The 18,138-nt window shown below is 35.7% G+C and overlaps 1 protein-coding gene and 1 long non-coding RNA gene across 2 annotated transcripts; one reads left to right on the top strand and one right to left on the bottom strand.

Moving 5' to 3' along the window:
- Positions 1-422: 422 nt before the first annotated feature.
- On the top strand, positions 423-10,359 carry LOC125670535 (cytochrome c oxidase subunit 5B, mitochondrial-like). Its single transcript, XM_048905745.2, has 4 exons — positions 423-648; positions 3,603-3,685; positions 8,117-8,222; positions 10,063-10,359. The coding sequence occupies exons 1-4, from the start codon at positions 501-503 to the stop codon at positions 10,215-10,217; spliced, it is 492 nt and encodes a 163-aa protein (XP_048761702.2). The 5' UTR covers positions 423-500; the 3' UTR covers positions 10,218-10,359.
- Positions 480-4,291, bottom strand: LOC125670561 (uncharacterized). The gene is made up of 2 exons (XR_007368329.2): positions 3,822-4,291; positions 480-2,433 (listed from the first exon to the last, which is right to left on the bottom strand). It is a non-coding gene; the product is annotated as an uncharacterized LOC125670561 (long non-coding RNA).
- Positions 10,360-18,138: the final 7,779 nt, after the last annotated feature.

The following is an 18,138-nucleotide window of genomic DNA, read 5'->3' as shown; positions in this document are numbered from 1 at the left end:
TCAGTTGGACCATTTGGTAGCTGCATGAGCACCTGACTAGAGATTCAGGGGGCGCTGGTTCGAATCCTGGTCTGGTGTCATTGCATTTTCTCCCTTCCTGTTACATTAGCAACTTACAATTCTCTTGGGTGGATCAAGGGCTTTGTTTTCATATGGTGTAACATCATAAACTATAAATTTCCATGGGTAAAATGATACATATATATATATGTACAAATGTATAATTCTACTTGATGTGTTCCAAGATATTAATTTAGCTCAGTCCAACAAAATTTCACATCATTAAGATATGTTTAACGAGTTTGTTTACATGGTGTAACATAATAGACTATCAAAAAATTTATTTGTATATGGTGTAACCATTGCATAATTTTATGTCATATTCTACATAAATTTCATCCCATCCGAATTATTTTTAGTACTAGTTACTCAGTTTTGTTGATCACGAGAGCGAGATCCCGCGAGAGTTCCCTGACCTTGGTCGCACTCTCTTTGCAAAAATGGCCTCGTCCTTGTGTAGGACTCTCTTGAGGAGTGTAAGAAGTCCGCTAAGAAATACACAGCGACTATTGCACACGAGTGCTCGAGTCTCGGCTAAAGGAATTAATCTTGGGGGTGGTTTAGAGGACCATTTTAAAGGAAATAAAGGTAATTTTGATTAAACTGTAAGATAGTAAATATATTCAAGTAGTCACGTAAACCACAAACTTATCAAATATATCAAAATCATAGTGTCCAACAGAGGGAAAATGTATGCACTTTCATATATTAATAGCATTAGAACCGTGTGTACATCCTAGGGAGATATTCACCTAATCCTTTTGTGCATGACCCGGTATGTTGTGGTAGTTCGAATTTCCTTTATGTTCGACGACTATAATGAAGACCGGTAAACGCAGTCGTCCTTAGTTTATTAGATTAAGTGGTGAATTTGCAGAAACTAAGTAGTAATAAGCTGAATATTGGAAGAAAGCATCGTATCTAAAGTTTTAGTATAGACTTGTTAACTGTTGTTCAGTTCTGTACCCTTCATGTAACCTTTCCACTAGATAATTTACAAAACATGGGAGTTAAAATCTCGCCTTAAAACGGAGTCCTTATTGTTATCATATTTTGTTAATCATCCCGTTTCCATACAAGATTGCACTGTATAATCAGTCCTGTCCAAATTTACCTGTGTGTTAACCTCGATCAGTACCTTTGCCTCTGACTTTCATCCAAAATATTATCCTAAAACAGGTTGAAAACACTTTCCCTACAGCAAGATATTCCTGTGAAAATGTGATTATCTCTCTCTAGTGAGAGTGAATATTTCCAGGGTTCCAACTTTGACTGAATACCTTAGGGGCCAAGTGGGCCCCTAAATAAGAAATCCTGTTAGCCCACATGAAATTTTAGTAGCCCACACATATCATGAAATTGAATAACATGGTGTTTTTTTTTACAAGAAAAAAGAAACATCAGGTCACATTGCAATTTATTTAAAAAATTAAAATATCAATATTTAAATTCTGTTTCCTTCTCTGTAATTCTTTCAAATACCTCTCTCATTTCCACAACCTAGCAACTTTATGATCTTCGCGGCGTCTGACTTTAACACATGTTTCTTCAGACTTTTTAATGTTATATTTCAAAATTTCTCAGCTTTACAATGCTGTCAAGTTTATAACTTGGGCAAGCTGTCACAACGATTGGACCTTTCGTGTCATGTTTTGTACACACAGCACGTCATCCCCTTTTTGCCGTCATCGAGTCATATTCTCCCCTTCTTTCTACTTTGGTTGAAAGCAGACGCTTTCTTTTCGTTTGAAGTAACCCTTGCGTTGTTCAACTTCTGGTTTAAATACATTTTGGAAGATTTGATACCCCAGGAATCATGAATGTCTCGCCAAGTGGCAAAACCTAAACCGGAAATTGAACTTCAATTATAATAGGACTCAGATCGGTCGGAAAGAAAAATGTTGATTGGACAAATACGGTCGCCAAGTGGGCGACGAGAACGAAAATTTAGTTACCATTGCGAGTGGGCGAGCGGTAATTTGGAACCCTGATATTTCTCAAACAACCGAGAAAAACACCCATGGAGTACACGAAGGTGTTTCACATGAAAAGAAGAAAAAGTGCTAAAATGTTTGAGACTTCTGCAAATATATATATCAAAAGAAAAACACTCACGATGTGCATTGGATTTCAGACTCCTTCCCTCTTATGCAGCAACTTTGATATGAAATTTCTTGTCTGTGTTGTCAATTTTATTTGGACAATTCGCGTCATTTTGAGTGTGTGTTGCACTTATTCAGCATCGCATGGAATTTGCCATTATTTTCAATAAAGACACCAAAACACCTGTTTATGGTAATGTTTGCTTTCTTGCTAAAGAGGAATAATCGTGCTTTAGCAAGTAGATCTCACTAAAGGGGAAGTGTTCCCAACCTGTAAAATTTTAAAAACTTGAGACAGGATATATTTCAATATAGCATTGCAACCAGTCATACATAATGGGCTACACCTGATTTCTGGCATGCCTCCTCCTCCTCCCCCCCCCCCCCCCCCCCCCCCCCCCCCCCCCCCCCCCTGAATAAGATAAGTCATCATGGTCATACATCAAATAGATTGTTATTCAGAATGACTTATTGATAGAATGAAATATAGTATGACTTGGTGCTTCTGTTAGTAAAAACTGTTAATGTCAATCCCTGTTATTTTTTTGCCTCACAATTGTATATATTGTCTGGGCAAAGTTAAATAGTATAGTACATGTCAGACTGTCAGTCCATCTGTGTTCCATCCCATTTTGGTTTCAATAACTTATTTTCAAAGAAAGTGCATATTAAGATAATGTATGTGTTCGAGAAATTTTTGTAATGTTTGTGAGAGCCTTGTCATAGCGAAATTTTCTTGCTTTGAACCAGTCTGCGAAATTAGCGGTGGTCTGAATGCCCGCGGCCAGTGATTTTCCTGTCGGACTTGTAAAATCCGGTTGGCAACAAGTCCGACTGACTTGTAAAAGAAAATGCCCGTCGGAGTTTTAATTTCACAATCGGAAGTAAATAAATATTACGCACATGCTCAAGTCATAGAATTAGAATAACTCGCCCCAAACAAAGTCATTCGTCCCATTAATTACGCATCTTCACTCAGTCTGTTCCGGATTTGTCTTGAAAATTATTCAGATTTCGCATGCGTATAATTTACTTTCATTTTCGGGTAAGTGTAATTGAGTTCAGGCATGTGGATTTCCTGAAAATGGTTGCCCGAATGGCTTGTGGTTTGCAAATCTTAATATCATTGACTGTTGAACCAGTCCCTTAATGTCTCGAGTATTTGTTTTAAGATTATCTTGGGTGCAGAAGTTAGATGCCACAAACCAGTTTATCATTGATAAATCACAAAATAAAGTTTAATGTTGCAAATAAAAGTTGGTGTACTGTACCGATATAAAAATTCACTTCATATGATATTTAAACATGGAGATATTCATGCACATATGTTGGCAAAAACATTCCAGCCATGCCATATTTGACTGAAGTGGTACGACTTTAATACTATGAGTTGGTCATGGAACTAGTTGACATCAATCTGGATTCAATTTTGTTTTACAGAAATTGAGGGTCAGGTTCCTGACTTGGGAGGACATGCTGTTGGAATGGAACGATATGAAATTTTGTGTGAAATGGAAGGCAAGGTAAGATCAAGTCATAAAAGTTATCTTAAAAGTCAGCAGTTTGAGAATGCATGCTGCGGATAAGTTGAACAGACACTTTGTATATTCTACTGCACAAATGTTGCTTTACAGTCGCCCATTGCAAGTAAAATTTTACCTGGGTCCACAAAAGTAGTTGTCCAGATTTGGGATAGCTGCTGCAGTGCTGCAGTCGACAGTGATCTGTTTTCCAATCAGGATTAACCTAGATATGGTGAAATCTTGATTCCTATTCAACAAGCCAACATTTATTTGTCAAAAAATTGAAAATGCTACAATATTATAGATCTGTTCCCATTTTCTCACTGTTGCCCCAAAAATACTGTGAGTGTCCATCGAGGCCTGTAAACAAAGCAGAGATAATCACTTGACATCAGAGAAAATTTACAAAAATATGGATATCTTTTAAATTTGGGGGGAAATTTGGAGTGCTTTGAGTCTTGAACACCAACAAAAGTAGTGTATAATACCTTTAGATGATGTGGATAAACAGTAGCAGGTTTCAAAATGGTAACAAAAAATGATGAATCCGCAGTTCTACGAAAGAAAAGACCGTTTAGAATTGTAGCTCTCTTCCAGAAATGAAAAAAAAAAAACCTTCTGACAAATAGGTCATTGAGGTGGTGTGTAAAATGGGAGGAGGGTTTTGAATTATCTGATATTATATTCCTCCTCAAAATCTTTAAAAATTGAGGCGAGCTACATTATTGAGGGTTGGGGATCAAAATTGCAACTTTCGTTATATTAATTATTTTTAATAGGGTTTTTGAAATCTAATTTTTGGATGCTTGACCAAATTGTCGGATAATTTTTGCTTGTCCCAAGGAACAATGGAAATATATACTGTCACTTCTTGTTGGTCCCAATGAATGGACAAAAGCATCGAACCTGCGAAAAACTCTGATATGATGAAAAATTGTGTGACTGATGATCCAGATGATGTATACACCATTATACATTAAAACTGAGACTTGATGTTTTATGTGTTACCTTGTCATGTGATATAATTTTGTTTGCATAAATTTTTCACTTCAGACATGTTGTAGTTACTTTGGATATCGAGTGACTTGGGGCTTGAGTCTTTTTTTAAACATGGGTCCCTCATTTTGAACCTGAGCTACTAAATAATGATTTTAGAACTTGGCTTCTAAACTGAAATGTACAGCAGCATTCCTGAAGAGATTTTCTGTTTCAATATGCCGTGAATCTAGAATCATTAGGATTTATGCTTTGAAATATTGGTGTGGTTTGTTTTTTGTTAGTTTTTTTTTTTTGTAAACTAGTTTAGTTAATACTTGTATTTTAATATCATTTTTGAATTTATTAATTTTTGTGATTTACTTAATAACATATCAAAAGAATGCATCTTTGTAATTTAAAACCAAGGACATACCTTAGTTTGAATGTAATAAATTAGATAAGTTAGCTTTGATTCACTTTGTGTATGATATGAAATTCCTGTTCTTAAAAAAATAATTTACAAGCCCAGACCATTTGAAATTATTATGCAAGCATTTTTGTGTAGTTAAAGATTCAAGTGTGTTCAAACCATGTTGATTGTGTGCAAAGGTGTTTAAATGTTATCTCAACTTTTCAAGAACTTAGGGAATTTTTTTTTTAAAAAGGGTCGATTTACATTTTTCTGATCAACAATGAATTTCTGCCTTTGTAATATGTTGATATGAATTACTCATTCTCTGAAAAAATTGACTTCTTGATAACTACTCTTTCGATTCTTTTCAAATTTGGTATGAAACATCTTTGGCTTTCAGGGCAGTGCAAAAGCTGCCAAAAAATTACCAATTTTCAAAAATCTTCTCTACAACAGCACATCTGTTAGAAAAATAAATGCATAGTCATGTAGAGCAGGAAGGCTTCTACGAAAATTGTAAATTTTGTGATCCCTGCGGTAGAGGTTTTGTGACTCCAGGGCAGGACCAAACTATTTATGTGTAAAACATTTTGAATAACATCTTTATAGCTGTTGATACTAAATTGAAACTACATGTGTATGGATATTTAGAAGGAGCAAGTAGCCTTTTACCGAAAGGAGTAGGGTTTTTGTTACTAGGGTGGGGCCAAATTAGTCATATATAGTGATTATTAAGGTCTTCGTCATTTGAAAGACTTCCTTCTAAATTGTGCTGATACTGTATAAAAACAAAATGTATATTTAGAAAAAGTAGTTAATCATAATAATCGTTGGAGTACGGAGTTATTTTAAATAAGTCTATACACTACGCCATCCAGAAAAATAGTAATCTTCTTAGGACTCGCCTATAAGTCGGACATAGAGTTTTGTTCCAAATTTTAACTCCCAAAAATCTGACTTATAGGCGAGTATATAAGGTAATAATTTTTAAAGGGGCATGGACACGATTTGAGCTGAAAATGTTCAAATTTTATTTTTCCATTTTTATTGTTTACAATGCTTAATTAAAGTTTTATTGTTTACAATGCTTAATTAAAGTATTTCTAAAGGTCAACCAAAATTTGAATATCAGATGTTGAGTTACGGGTATATGTAAGATACAACACTCGGATTTCTTTGTTATGTAAACAAGGCTCGTGCCATGTTTTTGTCTACATCAATCTAATTAAAATTAGATGTTAGATCCGCTCACATACTCGCAACACAAACATCTAAGAACATCCTGTAGAGGGTCACGTTAGAGGTCAAATGTGCAACAGCCAATCAAATTTCTCGCTTCATATCGATAGGGTATTATCCCACAATTCCATGTATTGTTTACGCAAGGAAGTGAAAAAATGGCGGCACCCACGATCGTGACTTGTTTATCGCGTGTTTTTATTTGGATTTTAAACCATGGCGACATCGGGGGATCTTTTCATGTATACTTCAACAAAAAAGACATTTAAGTATCTGTTCTTGTTCATTTTTCAAAGCCTCGAGATCAAATATCTTCAAAGCGGTTTTAATCGCTTCCATTTCTTCTTCAGTCGCCATCTTTAATAAGTAACCAAATACAGTATACAATGATGATTCTGATTGGATACCGTTATCATTTTCGTCTTTGTAGCGATTGGTTACTTTTTCATGCAAATTTGACCTCTGACGTGACCCTCTACGGGATGTTGTTAGATGTTTGTGTAGCGAGTATGTGAGCGGATCTAACATCTAATTTTAATTAGATTGTGTCTACATTAGACTGTTGAATAGAAAATAGCGTGTTTAAAACAACATGAGATGTGCCAAACACTAGAAAATATTGAATTGTGTTAAGAATTCACTGATAAATTGAAAAAATCTGCTTTAAACGAAACTTTTACTAGTTTATTTGACCTGTGTAAACAAAAACATGGCACGAGCCTTGTTTACATAACAAAGACTTCTGACCTAGCTCTGTATCTCCCATGTACCTCGACTACTGACATTGAAATTTTTGCTGATCATTAGTAATATCTTATTTAATTAAGCATTCTAAACATTTAAAAAAAAATAAAAAAGTAAAATTTGAAAATTTTCAGCTCAAATGGTGTCCATGCCCCTTTAAGTGGTAGGAAGGCCTTTTCAAGCCGTTTTGATCTGAGTTTGTTCAAACCATGCTCCAGTAGGATGGGGCCAAAATATGAAATATACAAGGGAAATCTGGGTTCATAATTGATATGCTAGTTTGTTCAGAGCGTGTTCTCCACAGACATCTGGGTCTTAGGGGGTCCAAATTTTACATTCTTATCGAATTTTATGTGGACATTGTGGCCCAAGAGCATGCGATACAACTTTTTAGCTCACCTGAGCCGAACGCTCATGTGAGCTTTTCTGATCAAAATTTGTCCATTGTCTGTCGGCAACTGTGTAAACTTTTCACATTTTTATCTTCTCCAGAACTACTGGGCTAATTTCAACCAAACTTGGCACAAAGTATCCTTGGGTGAAGGGTATTCAAGTTTGTTCAAATGAAGGGCCATGCCCCTGCAAAGGGGAGATAATCACAAAAATGCAAAAATAGGGTGGGGTCATTTAAAAATCTTTTCAAGAACCATTGGGCCAGAAAAGCTGAGATTTACATGAGAGCTTCCTTACATAGTGCAGATTCAAGTTTGTTAAAATCATGACCCCCGGGGGTAGGATGGGACCATGATAGGGGATCTCAGTTTTACATACGAATATATATAGAGAAATTTTTTTTAAAATCTTCTCAAGAACCACTGGGCCAAAGAAGTTGACATTTATATGATAGCTTCTTGACATAATGCAGATTCAAGTTTGTAAAAATCATGGCCCCCAGGGGTAGGTTAGAGCCACAATAGGGATCAGAGTTTGTGAATATAATGGGGAAATCTTTGAATATGAGCCAAGGTGAGTGATGTTGCCCATTGGCCTTTTGTTGATATATGTTTTAGCTTTATTAATGTATGCACTATGGGAAACTTATATTATTTCTTTTACAGGATCCATGGGATATGAAGCCAAGCACCAAACAGAAAGGTTTTGGAACAAGGGACAACCCCCATATAGTAAATTCAGTTTATGACAGGCGTCTTGTAGGATGTATATGTAAGTTAATTTATTATGACATAGAGTCTCTCTGATATGGAAAATCTCACAATTTTTGGGTAGATAAGTACACAGCCTGCAAAATTGTGTCGATGGTCGAAAAGTTATTTGGTTTTAATCTTTTTCTCCAGAACCACTCGGCCAATTTCAATCAAACTAGGCACAAATCATCCTTGGGTGAAAGGGATTCAAGTTTGTTCGAATGAAAGACCATGTCCCTTTCAAAGAGGAGATAATCAAGAAAAGGCAATAGGGGATGAAATTTTATATGGAAATATAGAGGAAATTAATTGTTAAAACAAATTCTATTCAAAAGTAACAGGGCCACACTAAATCAAAACCATATATGCAAATGTTCGCAAGTTGTGTGGATTCAAGTTCTTTGCCCCTATTATTATAACTGAGGGCATATTTTGTCCTCTCTGTCTGTCTGAAACTTTAACCTTGCTCATAACTTGCAAGTGGTAAGTGATAGGGTTTTCATATTTCATATGTGCATTCATTGTGACATGATCTTTTCTTTTGAACCAATGTTTTTAACCTTGTGACCTTGACATTGGAGTGTGACCTACTTTTAAAACTTATTTAATATTTCCTGAACTATTTAAAGTAGTACTTTCATAATTTGGATTCCTTATGGTAAGGCCTTACATTTTATACATCACTTTTGACCTTGGCCTTGGAGTTGGTCTAAATTTCAAAACTTTAACCTTACTCTCATGTCGGATGTGTCATATATACATACTCTTTGTTCTTAATAAAGTTTTCAGTCCTTGACCATGGACTTTGACCTACTTTTAAGAAAAAGTATAACAAACATCTCCTGAACTATTTAAGGTAGGGCTGGCATAGTTGTATATATATTCTTTATGACAAGACCTTTCATGTCGATACCAAGGTGTGTGACCTTGACCTGGATTGTGACCTACTTTTTAAAAATCTGATCTATTCAATATCTCCAGAACTATTTCAGGTAGAACTTTTATATTTAGAATAGTATATAGAGTTTTTATGGCAAGACCTTTGATTTTATACCATGGTCTATGTGACCTTAACCTTCTCCCAGAATACCAAGGTCATGTGAGTGATATTAGTGTTGTGATAATTCATCTTCAGTTATAATGGGACCCTTTGAAATTTTTCATGGGAATAAAAATGGAAATAAATATCTTTTTTAAAAATCACAACAGTTGAACAACAGGACCAAGGTAATTCAGATAAGCGATGTGGCCCATGGACCTCTTGTTTACTCTCATGCAATCATTTTCCTGCCATTGTCTCTATATAAATAAAAGAAATTGTAATGTAAAAATGACATATGTATGTATTTCAGTCATTTTGATAACAATCGGCAAATATGACCTTGACAGCTAATATGCTCCTTTAATATAGGTAGTGACTGTTCCATCACCAAGTGCCTGGCTTTAGAAGTGAAAAATCATGGGTCTTTCAGATTTGACCTTATTAACAAAGGTTCTGTGTTACTGTAGGTGTTGACACAATTAAGAACTCTCAGAGTTGCAGCCCTGGGCATCATTCATGGAGCTGGTGACGTCTCTGATGAGTGAAAAAACCTCAAAAGCTAGAAAAAACATATATACAAACAAAACCAGTAAGCTAAAACTGGAATGAAAGTTGTCTTGCATACTAATGAACTAATTGTTCAAACGATGACCCTGTGGGTAAAGATGGAACGAGAATGCAGATCAAAAGTTTTGCTTTTTTAATGCCACTTCAGATGATATGAAAATTGAGTCCAGACATGCACAGTTAATTAGTTTCATTATAATTACCCTTTCAGTTTGCAAAGTGTAATGTGTTGTTTTGCTTTGTTATCCAGGTGATGAAGATACTGGACAAATTCAGTACTTCTGGCTATACAAGGGAGAGCCCAAGCGGTGTTACTGTGGTCACTTCTTTAAAATTAAAGAAATTGGATCCTCCGATTTCCCACAATACCCCAGGGATGAATTGATTGCCATGGAGCAGGATTAGTGCTATTTAGTCACTTAAATGCATACATGAACTTTACAGGAATAAAGTGTTTGAATATGTTGTTTTTGTTTGAAAGGAAAGAGATGTCTATTGGAAAGGTGACTTGAGTCCACGACATTGTATTAAATAAAGAAAACTTAATATCTGGTGTTTTCCTTGCTGTATAAAGAGGATTTTAGAATGACACATACATGCCTTTTCTAGTAACTGACATGATGAATTCATTTGCTAATCCCAGCAGTCTAGTTCAATGTAAAACTTATACGGTACCAATTTTGATGCAGCAGATGCACATTTCGACAAATAATGTCCCTTCAGTGATGCTCAAGCTGAAATTTTGGAAATTCGAAATGACAAAAAAACTTGTAAGAGCTAAAAGGAAAGCTACTGTAATCTTTAATTGTGCTTACTGTATTAATATAATTAGCATGCTGTATATCAATGTAGTTGAAGCAAATCAAGAAAGAATTAAACATGAATTGACAAACACTAAAACTGCTAAGAAACACACCTGGTACCCATTTCTCGAAGTGGTGTAGATTTTGGCGCAAGTTACACCAATATTTAGACAGGTTTAAAATTTAACATTCCCCACCCCTCTTAGATCCACTATAACTTTTAAGAAAATAATTGGATCCTCCAGTCACAACAATATGCACATCTACAAATGGCAATGAAGCATTGTGCAAAGTTTCAAGTCTACCTGATAAGCCACCACAAGAAGCCCGGAAAACTGTTTGACCTATTTTTAGCCCAAAAGTAGGTCAAGGACGGACCATTCCAGCTGAATTGCAAACAACTTGTAATCCTCCAAAAGAAAGCCTGTGACTAAAGCTATTTTAACATCCTCCACCCCTCTCAGATCCACTATAACTTTTAGGAACATAATTGGATCCTCCCGTCCCAACAAAAGGCAATGAGGCTTTGGACAAAGTTTCAAGTCTATCCCATAAGTCGTATAGGAGGAGAAGCATTCACAAGATTTTGTAACAGACGGACGAACAAGAAGAGGGGGACATTTGTACAACTGAAAATGACACATGTAGCATGCACAGGTGTAGATCCAGAAAATTTTTGAAGGAGGGGTTTTCAACCCTCTGTACTTTTTCTGTTCAGAAACCAATATGTGAAAAATGTTCAACTAAAGAGAGGGAGATGCAATCTCGGTAACCTCCTCTGAATCCGCCATCGATACGTGCATATTTTATCGATACACAAGTAAAAAATACGAGTATAAATAACACTCTGTATACCTTTTCTACTGTTCACAAACGAAAGTGAACATTAAAACGTTAAAATGTAATATAATTTGGAGGTTTTTATCTCTCACTAACTCACCGTGGTTATTATTATTTTATTCATTTATAAAGCGCAGACTTACATATACTTTCTATGTGATGGTTGGGTGTTTTTTTTCACTAGAGCGTGATCGATGTCAGATGACAGAAACGTACCGGAGTTTTTAACCACCCCCCACCCCCCATTCGCATAACTATTTGAATTTAGATTTTTATCCCACATCGATCTTTTGATCCCGCCCCTAACCGACCGCCTCCAGGCTGGTAATAAGTTTTGATTTAGTAAATAAGCCACAAGTGCTCATATATGTATACTGTACGAAATTAATCTCGTAGCTTTTTTTTCCAAAAATATGGAAAGGTTTGAATTTATGATTAAATCATTTTTCACTTGCATGACGACCCCCCACCCCCCAAAAAATCTATTGTAAAAGCTTAAATCTATAATAGTTTTAACAATACTTTTGTTATTTCATTATGGATTTCAGAAAGTGGATGAGAAAAAGAAAATATCACAAAGGGAAAGATTTGAATTCTATAGATATATGCAACTCCAAAAACGCCGAGAACGAGGACTAGCATTGTAGAATAAAACCAAAACTATCAATCAGATGGTTACCTGTAAAATTACACCATTACATAAGAAAAACGATCCCTTATGTATATCAAATTATAGACCTGTGAGTGTTCTTCCTGTTTTTTCTAAGGTTTTTCAAAAGGTGTGTGAAATACAACTGTATGATTTTTTTGATAAAATTTTCAATCCCTTCTTGTGTGCATTTAGGCACGGACATGGGTGTCAGACCACGTTGCTCAGACTTTTAGAAGACTGACGGGAAGCCTTGGATAAAAATTATTATATAGCAGCTGTCCTCATGGATCTTTCAAAGGCTTTTGATTGCCTACCTCATGCCATTTTGCTTGACAAATTGTCAGCTTATGGAGTTTCAAATCATTCGGTTTCATTACTTAAATCATACTTATCAAACAGAAAACAACAAATAAAAGTTAATAGTATCTTGAGCGACTGGGCTGACATCCAAAAAGGGGTTCCGCAAGGTTCTATACTTGGACCTCTTTTATTTAATATTTTCATAAATGATATATTTTTGTTTATAAAAGAAAGTTCTCTGTATAATTATACAGATGACAATACTTTATCCTTTGGTAGTCCAAATTTTGATCTACTTATTTCGACTTTAGAGTCTGACTCAAACCAGCTCATTGACTGGTTAAAAAGTAACAAGATGCAGGCAAACCCTGATAAATTTCAAGTCTTGACAGTTGGGAAGAAAACTTTTGAAAAATCTCCGTCTGTAAATATGCAAAATTTTGAACTAACTTGTGAAGAAAGTGTTAAATTGCTGGGGATTGAGATTGACTATCAATTAAATTTTGATGCTCATATTAGTACAATCTGCAGGAAGGCATCCCAACAACTGAATATTCTTAAACGTTTAGGCCCATTTTTGAACAGATTAAGCAAACTTACAATTTTTCATACTTTTATTCTTAGTAATTTTAATTTTTGCCCTTTGGCCTGGCATGTTTGTACAGAGAAAAATTCCAAAAAGATAGAAAAAGTGCAGGAAAGAGCGCTTCGCTTTGTATACGATGATCTCAACAGCTCATATGAAAACTTATTGATTAAAGCAAAGGTGCCTTCTTTGCAGATTCGAAGAATGAGAACTATGGCGCTTGAAACTTTTAAAATTTTGAATAAACTGTCGCCCTCATGTCTGCACAATCTTGTACACACAAGAAATTCAAAATACTCTTTTAGATACAATAACATTTTGGACATTCCACAAGTCAGAACATCAAAATATGGCAAGAGGTCTTTTAAATTTGCTGCTGCCACACTGTGGAACAGCCTTCCGGACCATTTCAGGACTGAAAATAGCTTCTCTCAATTTAAGAGCTTAATGCAGTCCTGGAGTGGTACTAAATGTTGCTGTTCTGCATGCAGATGATTGTATTTTCTGGTTTGCTCCTTTCAGTTGTAACTTTCTTTAGCTTATAATATTTATTTAAAATAACCATATTTTTAGAAATCATCTAGTTATTTTTAAATTCTAAGTTCTGTGTCTTAATCGTATTTATAAATTTTTACTCAACCATGAAAAATTAATATTTCTCCCTGTTTGTTGTATGTCATACTGCATGTAGATGTTGGTCGTTGGACAGAGAGGCGCTTGCCACCTGATCTCCGGCTAGGATCTATATGAAATACCAGATTGCATGAATCTTAAATATTGCTGCATGTTGTTTTATTATTTTAATGTTGATGTATATGTTTTATATTCGGTAAAAAGCTCTATAGAGCTTATGTTATTTGTGTTTTATACATGCCGAATTGAAATAAAGTTTTCTTATCTTATCTTATAAAATGCGAAACGAAATCGAAATGAAACGAAATCTACCGAGGCGAAACGAAACCTACATAAATGGGTGCCCTATTTCATACGACATGCCTGCTGTTGTAGGCACGGTGAAATAAATACAGTACGTATACTTTGGAGTATTTCTAAGAATTCATAATTTTCATGAATGTACGCTATACACGTACAAAGATTTATTTTGAATTTTTAAACGATAAACCATGCATGTGCTTTAATTATGATATTACAGCTTGGAGATAATGAATTTGTTTAAAATCTGACGTTGCTTTCGTGATTCTTTTGCCACAATTTATGACGTTATAAGTGTAACATAAAGTGACACCAGTACCGTGCGCTTAGTGTGAGCCATTACTTTTTGTGTTTATTTCATTAGTCAAGGGATCAAATAGAAACAAACACTTTGAAAAGTTCCAAGAATCTGTAAAACTCTACCACTAGCCTATTATACATATATTTAAGAAAGCTTGAGTAGAGTTGAATTATACCGGCATTGTTGTTCTGATGAAGAAGAACATTTTGAAAGGTCAATACTGTATTACTACTATATATTAGTATTGTCGTTATTACCCCCTCCCCCCTAAGGAACAGGATGTACCTCCTTTCATTTACCCCCCCCCCCCCCCCCCCTCTCTCTTAACATTTAAACACCACCACCACCATCCCTTTACCCATATATTTTTATGTTATAATGAGTTCATTAAGACTTTAAACTGTATAGGAGAACAGTTACATAAATGTTCCGAAAACGGCTCATCAAGTAGAAAGGTCACATTTTTACAAGGGGCAAATTAAAGAGAAAATTAGTGAATCTCTTATATTCACCTTTAGATGGATATTTTGCTATTATTTCTACTTGAAGAAGGGCATGACCCTTCATTAGAACTTGGCAAACTTGAAAGCCCTTTACCCAATGTTGTTTTGTGCCAAGTTTGGTTGAAATTGGTCCAATAGTTCTGGAGAAGAAGTCGAGAGTGTGGAAAGGTTACAGACGGGTAGACGACGGACAATAGGTGATCAGACTTTCAGATCAGGTGAGCTAAAAAGTTTTAGGAGTGCATGTTAAAAATCAAACGTTTTCCAGAATATTCTTCGTATGGGATTAAAGTATGATGACGTTGTCCATCTGTCAGATTCGAAATAAATTCATCCTTGGAGAAATTTTGTAAACGAATATGTATGAATCAAAGTACTGACAGTACAACTGGGAGTTGCAACCCCCTGGAATAGTTACGATCATATCGAAAACATGTTCACGTCTATTAATCCACCAATAACCCGAGAACAGTTGGGGGTGGGGGGTGGAGGTGGGTGTTCCTCTCCAAAATCTCTAATTCAATTGAAAAATCTCACTTTCTCCTAATGAGGTGTTAAGAATCATGTCTAGTGAGAGAACGAGTTGATTCCTTAGTAGAGGCAATCGGCAATTTGGAATCAGGGGTAGACAATCAACAGAGTTGTACATAGAATTTAAGTTTTACTCCACTATCTGTATGAAAAGTTTTTTTTGTGTTAATCAAATGGAGAGAGACAATTATGATTCCTCGAGTCGTACGATAAATACTTATCTGTTTAACTAACAAATTCTGAGTTGCCCATATAGGTGCTGTTTAACAAGCACGAAATATTCTGATTTTACATTCTAAATATATGATTGTTTCATATAACATTCGACTGAGTGATATGTTTGTTGAATAATAAATATTTCCAAAAATCCCAATCATGGGAATTCGGAAATTAATTTAGGATATAAAAGAAATGAATAGCCAGAAAAGGATTAATTTCAGAATGGAAAGAGTTAATATGTATGGGAATGGTCCGCCGTAAACATAGCCGGAATGAAAAGAGGGGGGGGGGGGATCTACTATTATGGTAAGTTTTTCCTGTGGGGTCATCTGGCTATAAAAGGGGGAAATCTTACCATATAGCCACATTTCCACAGGGGAAGACCTACTATATCGCCATTATTTTTCCGGGGATGGGGGGCTACTATATAGCAATTTTTCCGGGGGGGGGGGGGGGGGGGCTAGGGGGGAAGGCTACTATACAACACCGTCATTCCCCAATCAGTATACAAAAAAGCTGAAGAACTGTTGTTGTAAATAACTGCAGACTATACTGTCCAATGTTAATTAAAATACATAGAAATTAATGGGTTTTTTAAAAATATATATCAAAATTTCATTAACAACTACATAATTAATCGCTTTGCGGTCTGGCTCCAGACCAAATCTGATTGAAATTATTTCCTCAATCCGCTCTTTGTTTTTTTGTTGTTGTTGTTGTTTGTTTGGTTTTTGTTTGTTTGTATTGTCGCTGCCTCGTGTAGATTGGCTTCATTGAAGCCCCAATTTTAAGTTCACACCCCCCAATTTTCCTGTATTGTGATCAATGGTAAGCCGTCTGTCAATCCAACATGTAACAATAGATCTCGGGTGGAGTGACGATCGCAGTGGGTGGTCTAGGAGAGGTGTTTTGATAACAATAACTGACAATATTTACTGGCATTCTTTAGATCTTGAGGAAGCCCACGCCACCGGAGTTTTGATAGCATTGACCTGACCGCGATTGCCATTTTCTCCTAGTTCAATTGTTTGTTTTAAAAAAGTCCTCTGAACAATGCAATTTTGATACCATTGTATTTTTTTCCTTTATATACATGTACACAATCAGAAATCAAACAATCATTTGCACATTAACTCCTAAAACTTGTAACTTATTGCAATAATTTCAATTGATAATTTATGATAGCTTTATAACTATAAAAAGGAAACTATTCATTGAGGCAATGAGAATTAAGAGAGAGAGAACGAGGGGGTGTCGAATGTGTGTCAGCTCATTATACAAACACATATGACCACAGAAACTCTGCAGATGGCCATGAGACACTTCCTGTGTATATTAGAAATCAAACAATAATTTGCACATTAACTCCTAAAACTTGTAACTTATTGCAATAATTTCTATTGATAATTTATGATAGCTTTATATCTATAAAAAGAAACTATTCATTGAGGCAATGAGAATTAAGAGAGAGAGAGAGAAAGAGGGGGGTGTCGAATGTGTGTCAGCTCATTATACAAATATATATGACCACAGAAACTCTGCAGATGGCCCTGAGACACTTCCTGTGTATATCAAAATTATACACAACGCCAGGTAGATGACGGTAATCGGTAAGCTCCGCCCACACCCTGTGATCCGTGAAGAAACCGTACAGCATTTGGGGGGGGGGGGGGGGGGGGGGGGTTCGATTTTTACCTTGAATTAACCAATTAATATGACCATAGAAACTCTGCAAATGGCCCCGAGACACTTTCTGTGTACACAACGCCAGGTAGATGACAATGACCATACATAAGCCCCGCCCACGTCCTTTGACCCGTAAAGAAACCGTACGGCATTTTTTGGGGGGTGTTTCGATTTGCCGTTGACCAGGAGGAAACCAGCACAGCTTTTGATAACGATTGGGATATAGCGGTCTCTTATTCGAGCTTATTCAGAACAAAATAAATGATTGCAACTGATGGAACTACTACATCAAAACTGGTTGAAATAAAGGCAGGTGTACTTGAAGGTAATTTATTATGACCACTATTCTCTTTTTAACGTCAATGATTTGCTGTGTACTTAAAATATATGCTGACGATACGTCACTTTGTGTTATTATTGAAAATCCAATATGGAGTCTCTGCCACAAGAAAATCGTCTGTGCCAGTTGTACACTAAAGTGCGACTCACTTCTTCCAGCATTTGAGCAGTTTCTATTGGGGATTTCCGAAGTGCGACACAAAATATTCTGGCCATTCGCTGCTCCGTGATTTTTTTTTTTTTTTTTTTTTACCTTCTGTAATCGTTTTCCATTAAACATTTTGCCATGCGCCATTAACCAATTTTTCGGTTTTAATTTTTGAATTTTCTTTTTTGATATATTTTATCATATCTGAATTTTCTTCAGTATAATTAACAATCTAATTAAAATCAGATCCTATAAGATATACGCTCACTATCGCAGAGTATACGGCGCGGTCTAAGAAGTCTGATTTTGATTAGTAAATGTGGTATACCAATCGATCCACAGACACATGGTATACGTAATACCAGTCCATCCCCAGACGCAACTGGTAAATGTGGTACGCATTTTTCATACCCAAAATTGCATTTTGAAAATTTTATATCAAATACGTCTAGGAGAATTAAAAAATTCTTGGGCATTTTAATCAG

The sequence above is a fragment of the Ostrea edulis genome, chromosome 4 (genome assembly GCF_947568905.1).
Source record: "Ostrea edulis chromosome 4, xbOstEdul1.1, whole genome shotgun sequence".
In the NCBI taxonomy this organism is placed as follows: Eukaryota; Metazoa; Mollusca; class Bivalvia; order Ostreida; family Ostreidae; genus Ostrea; species Ostrea edulis.
This window is presented reverse-complemented; position numbering and strand designations above follow the sequence as displayed.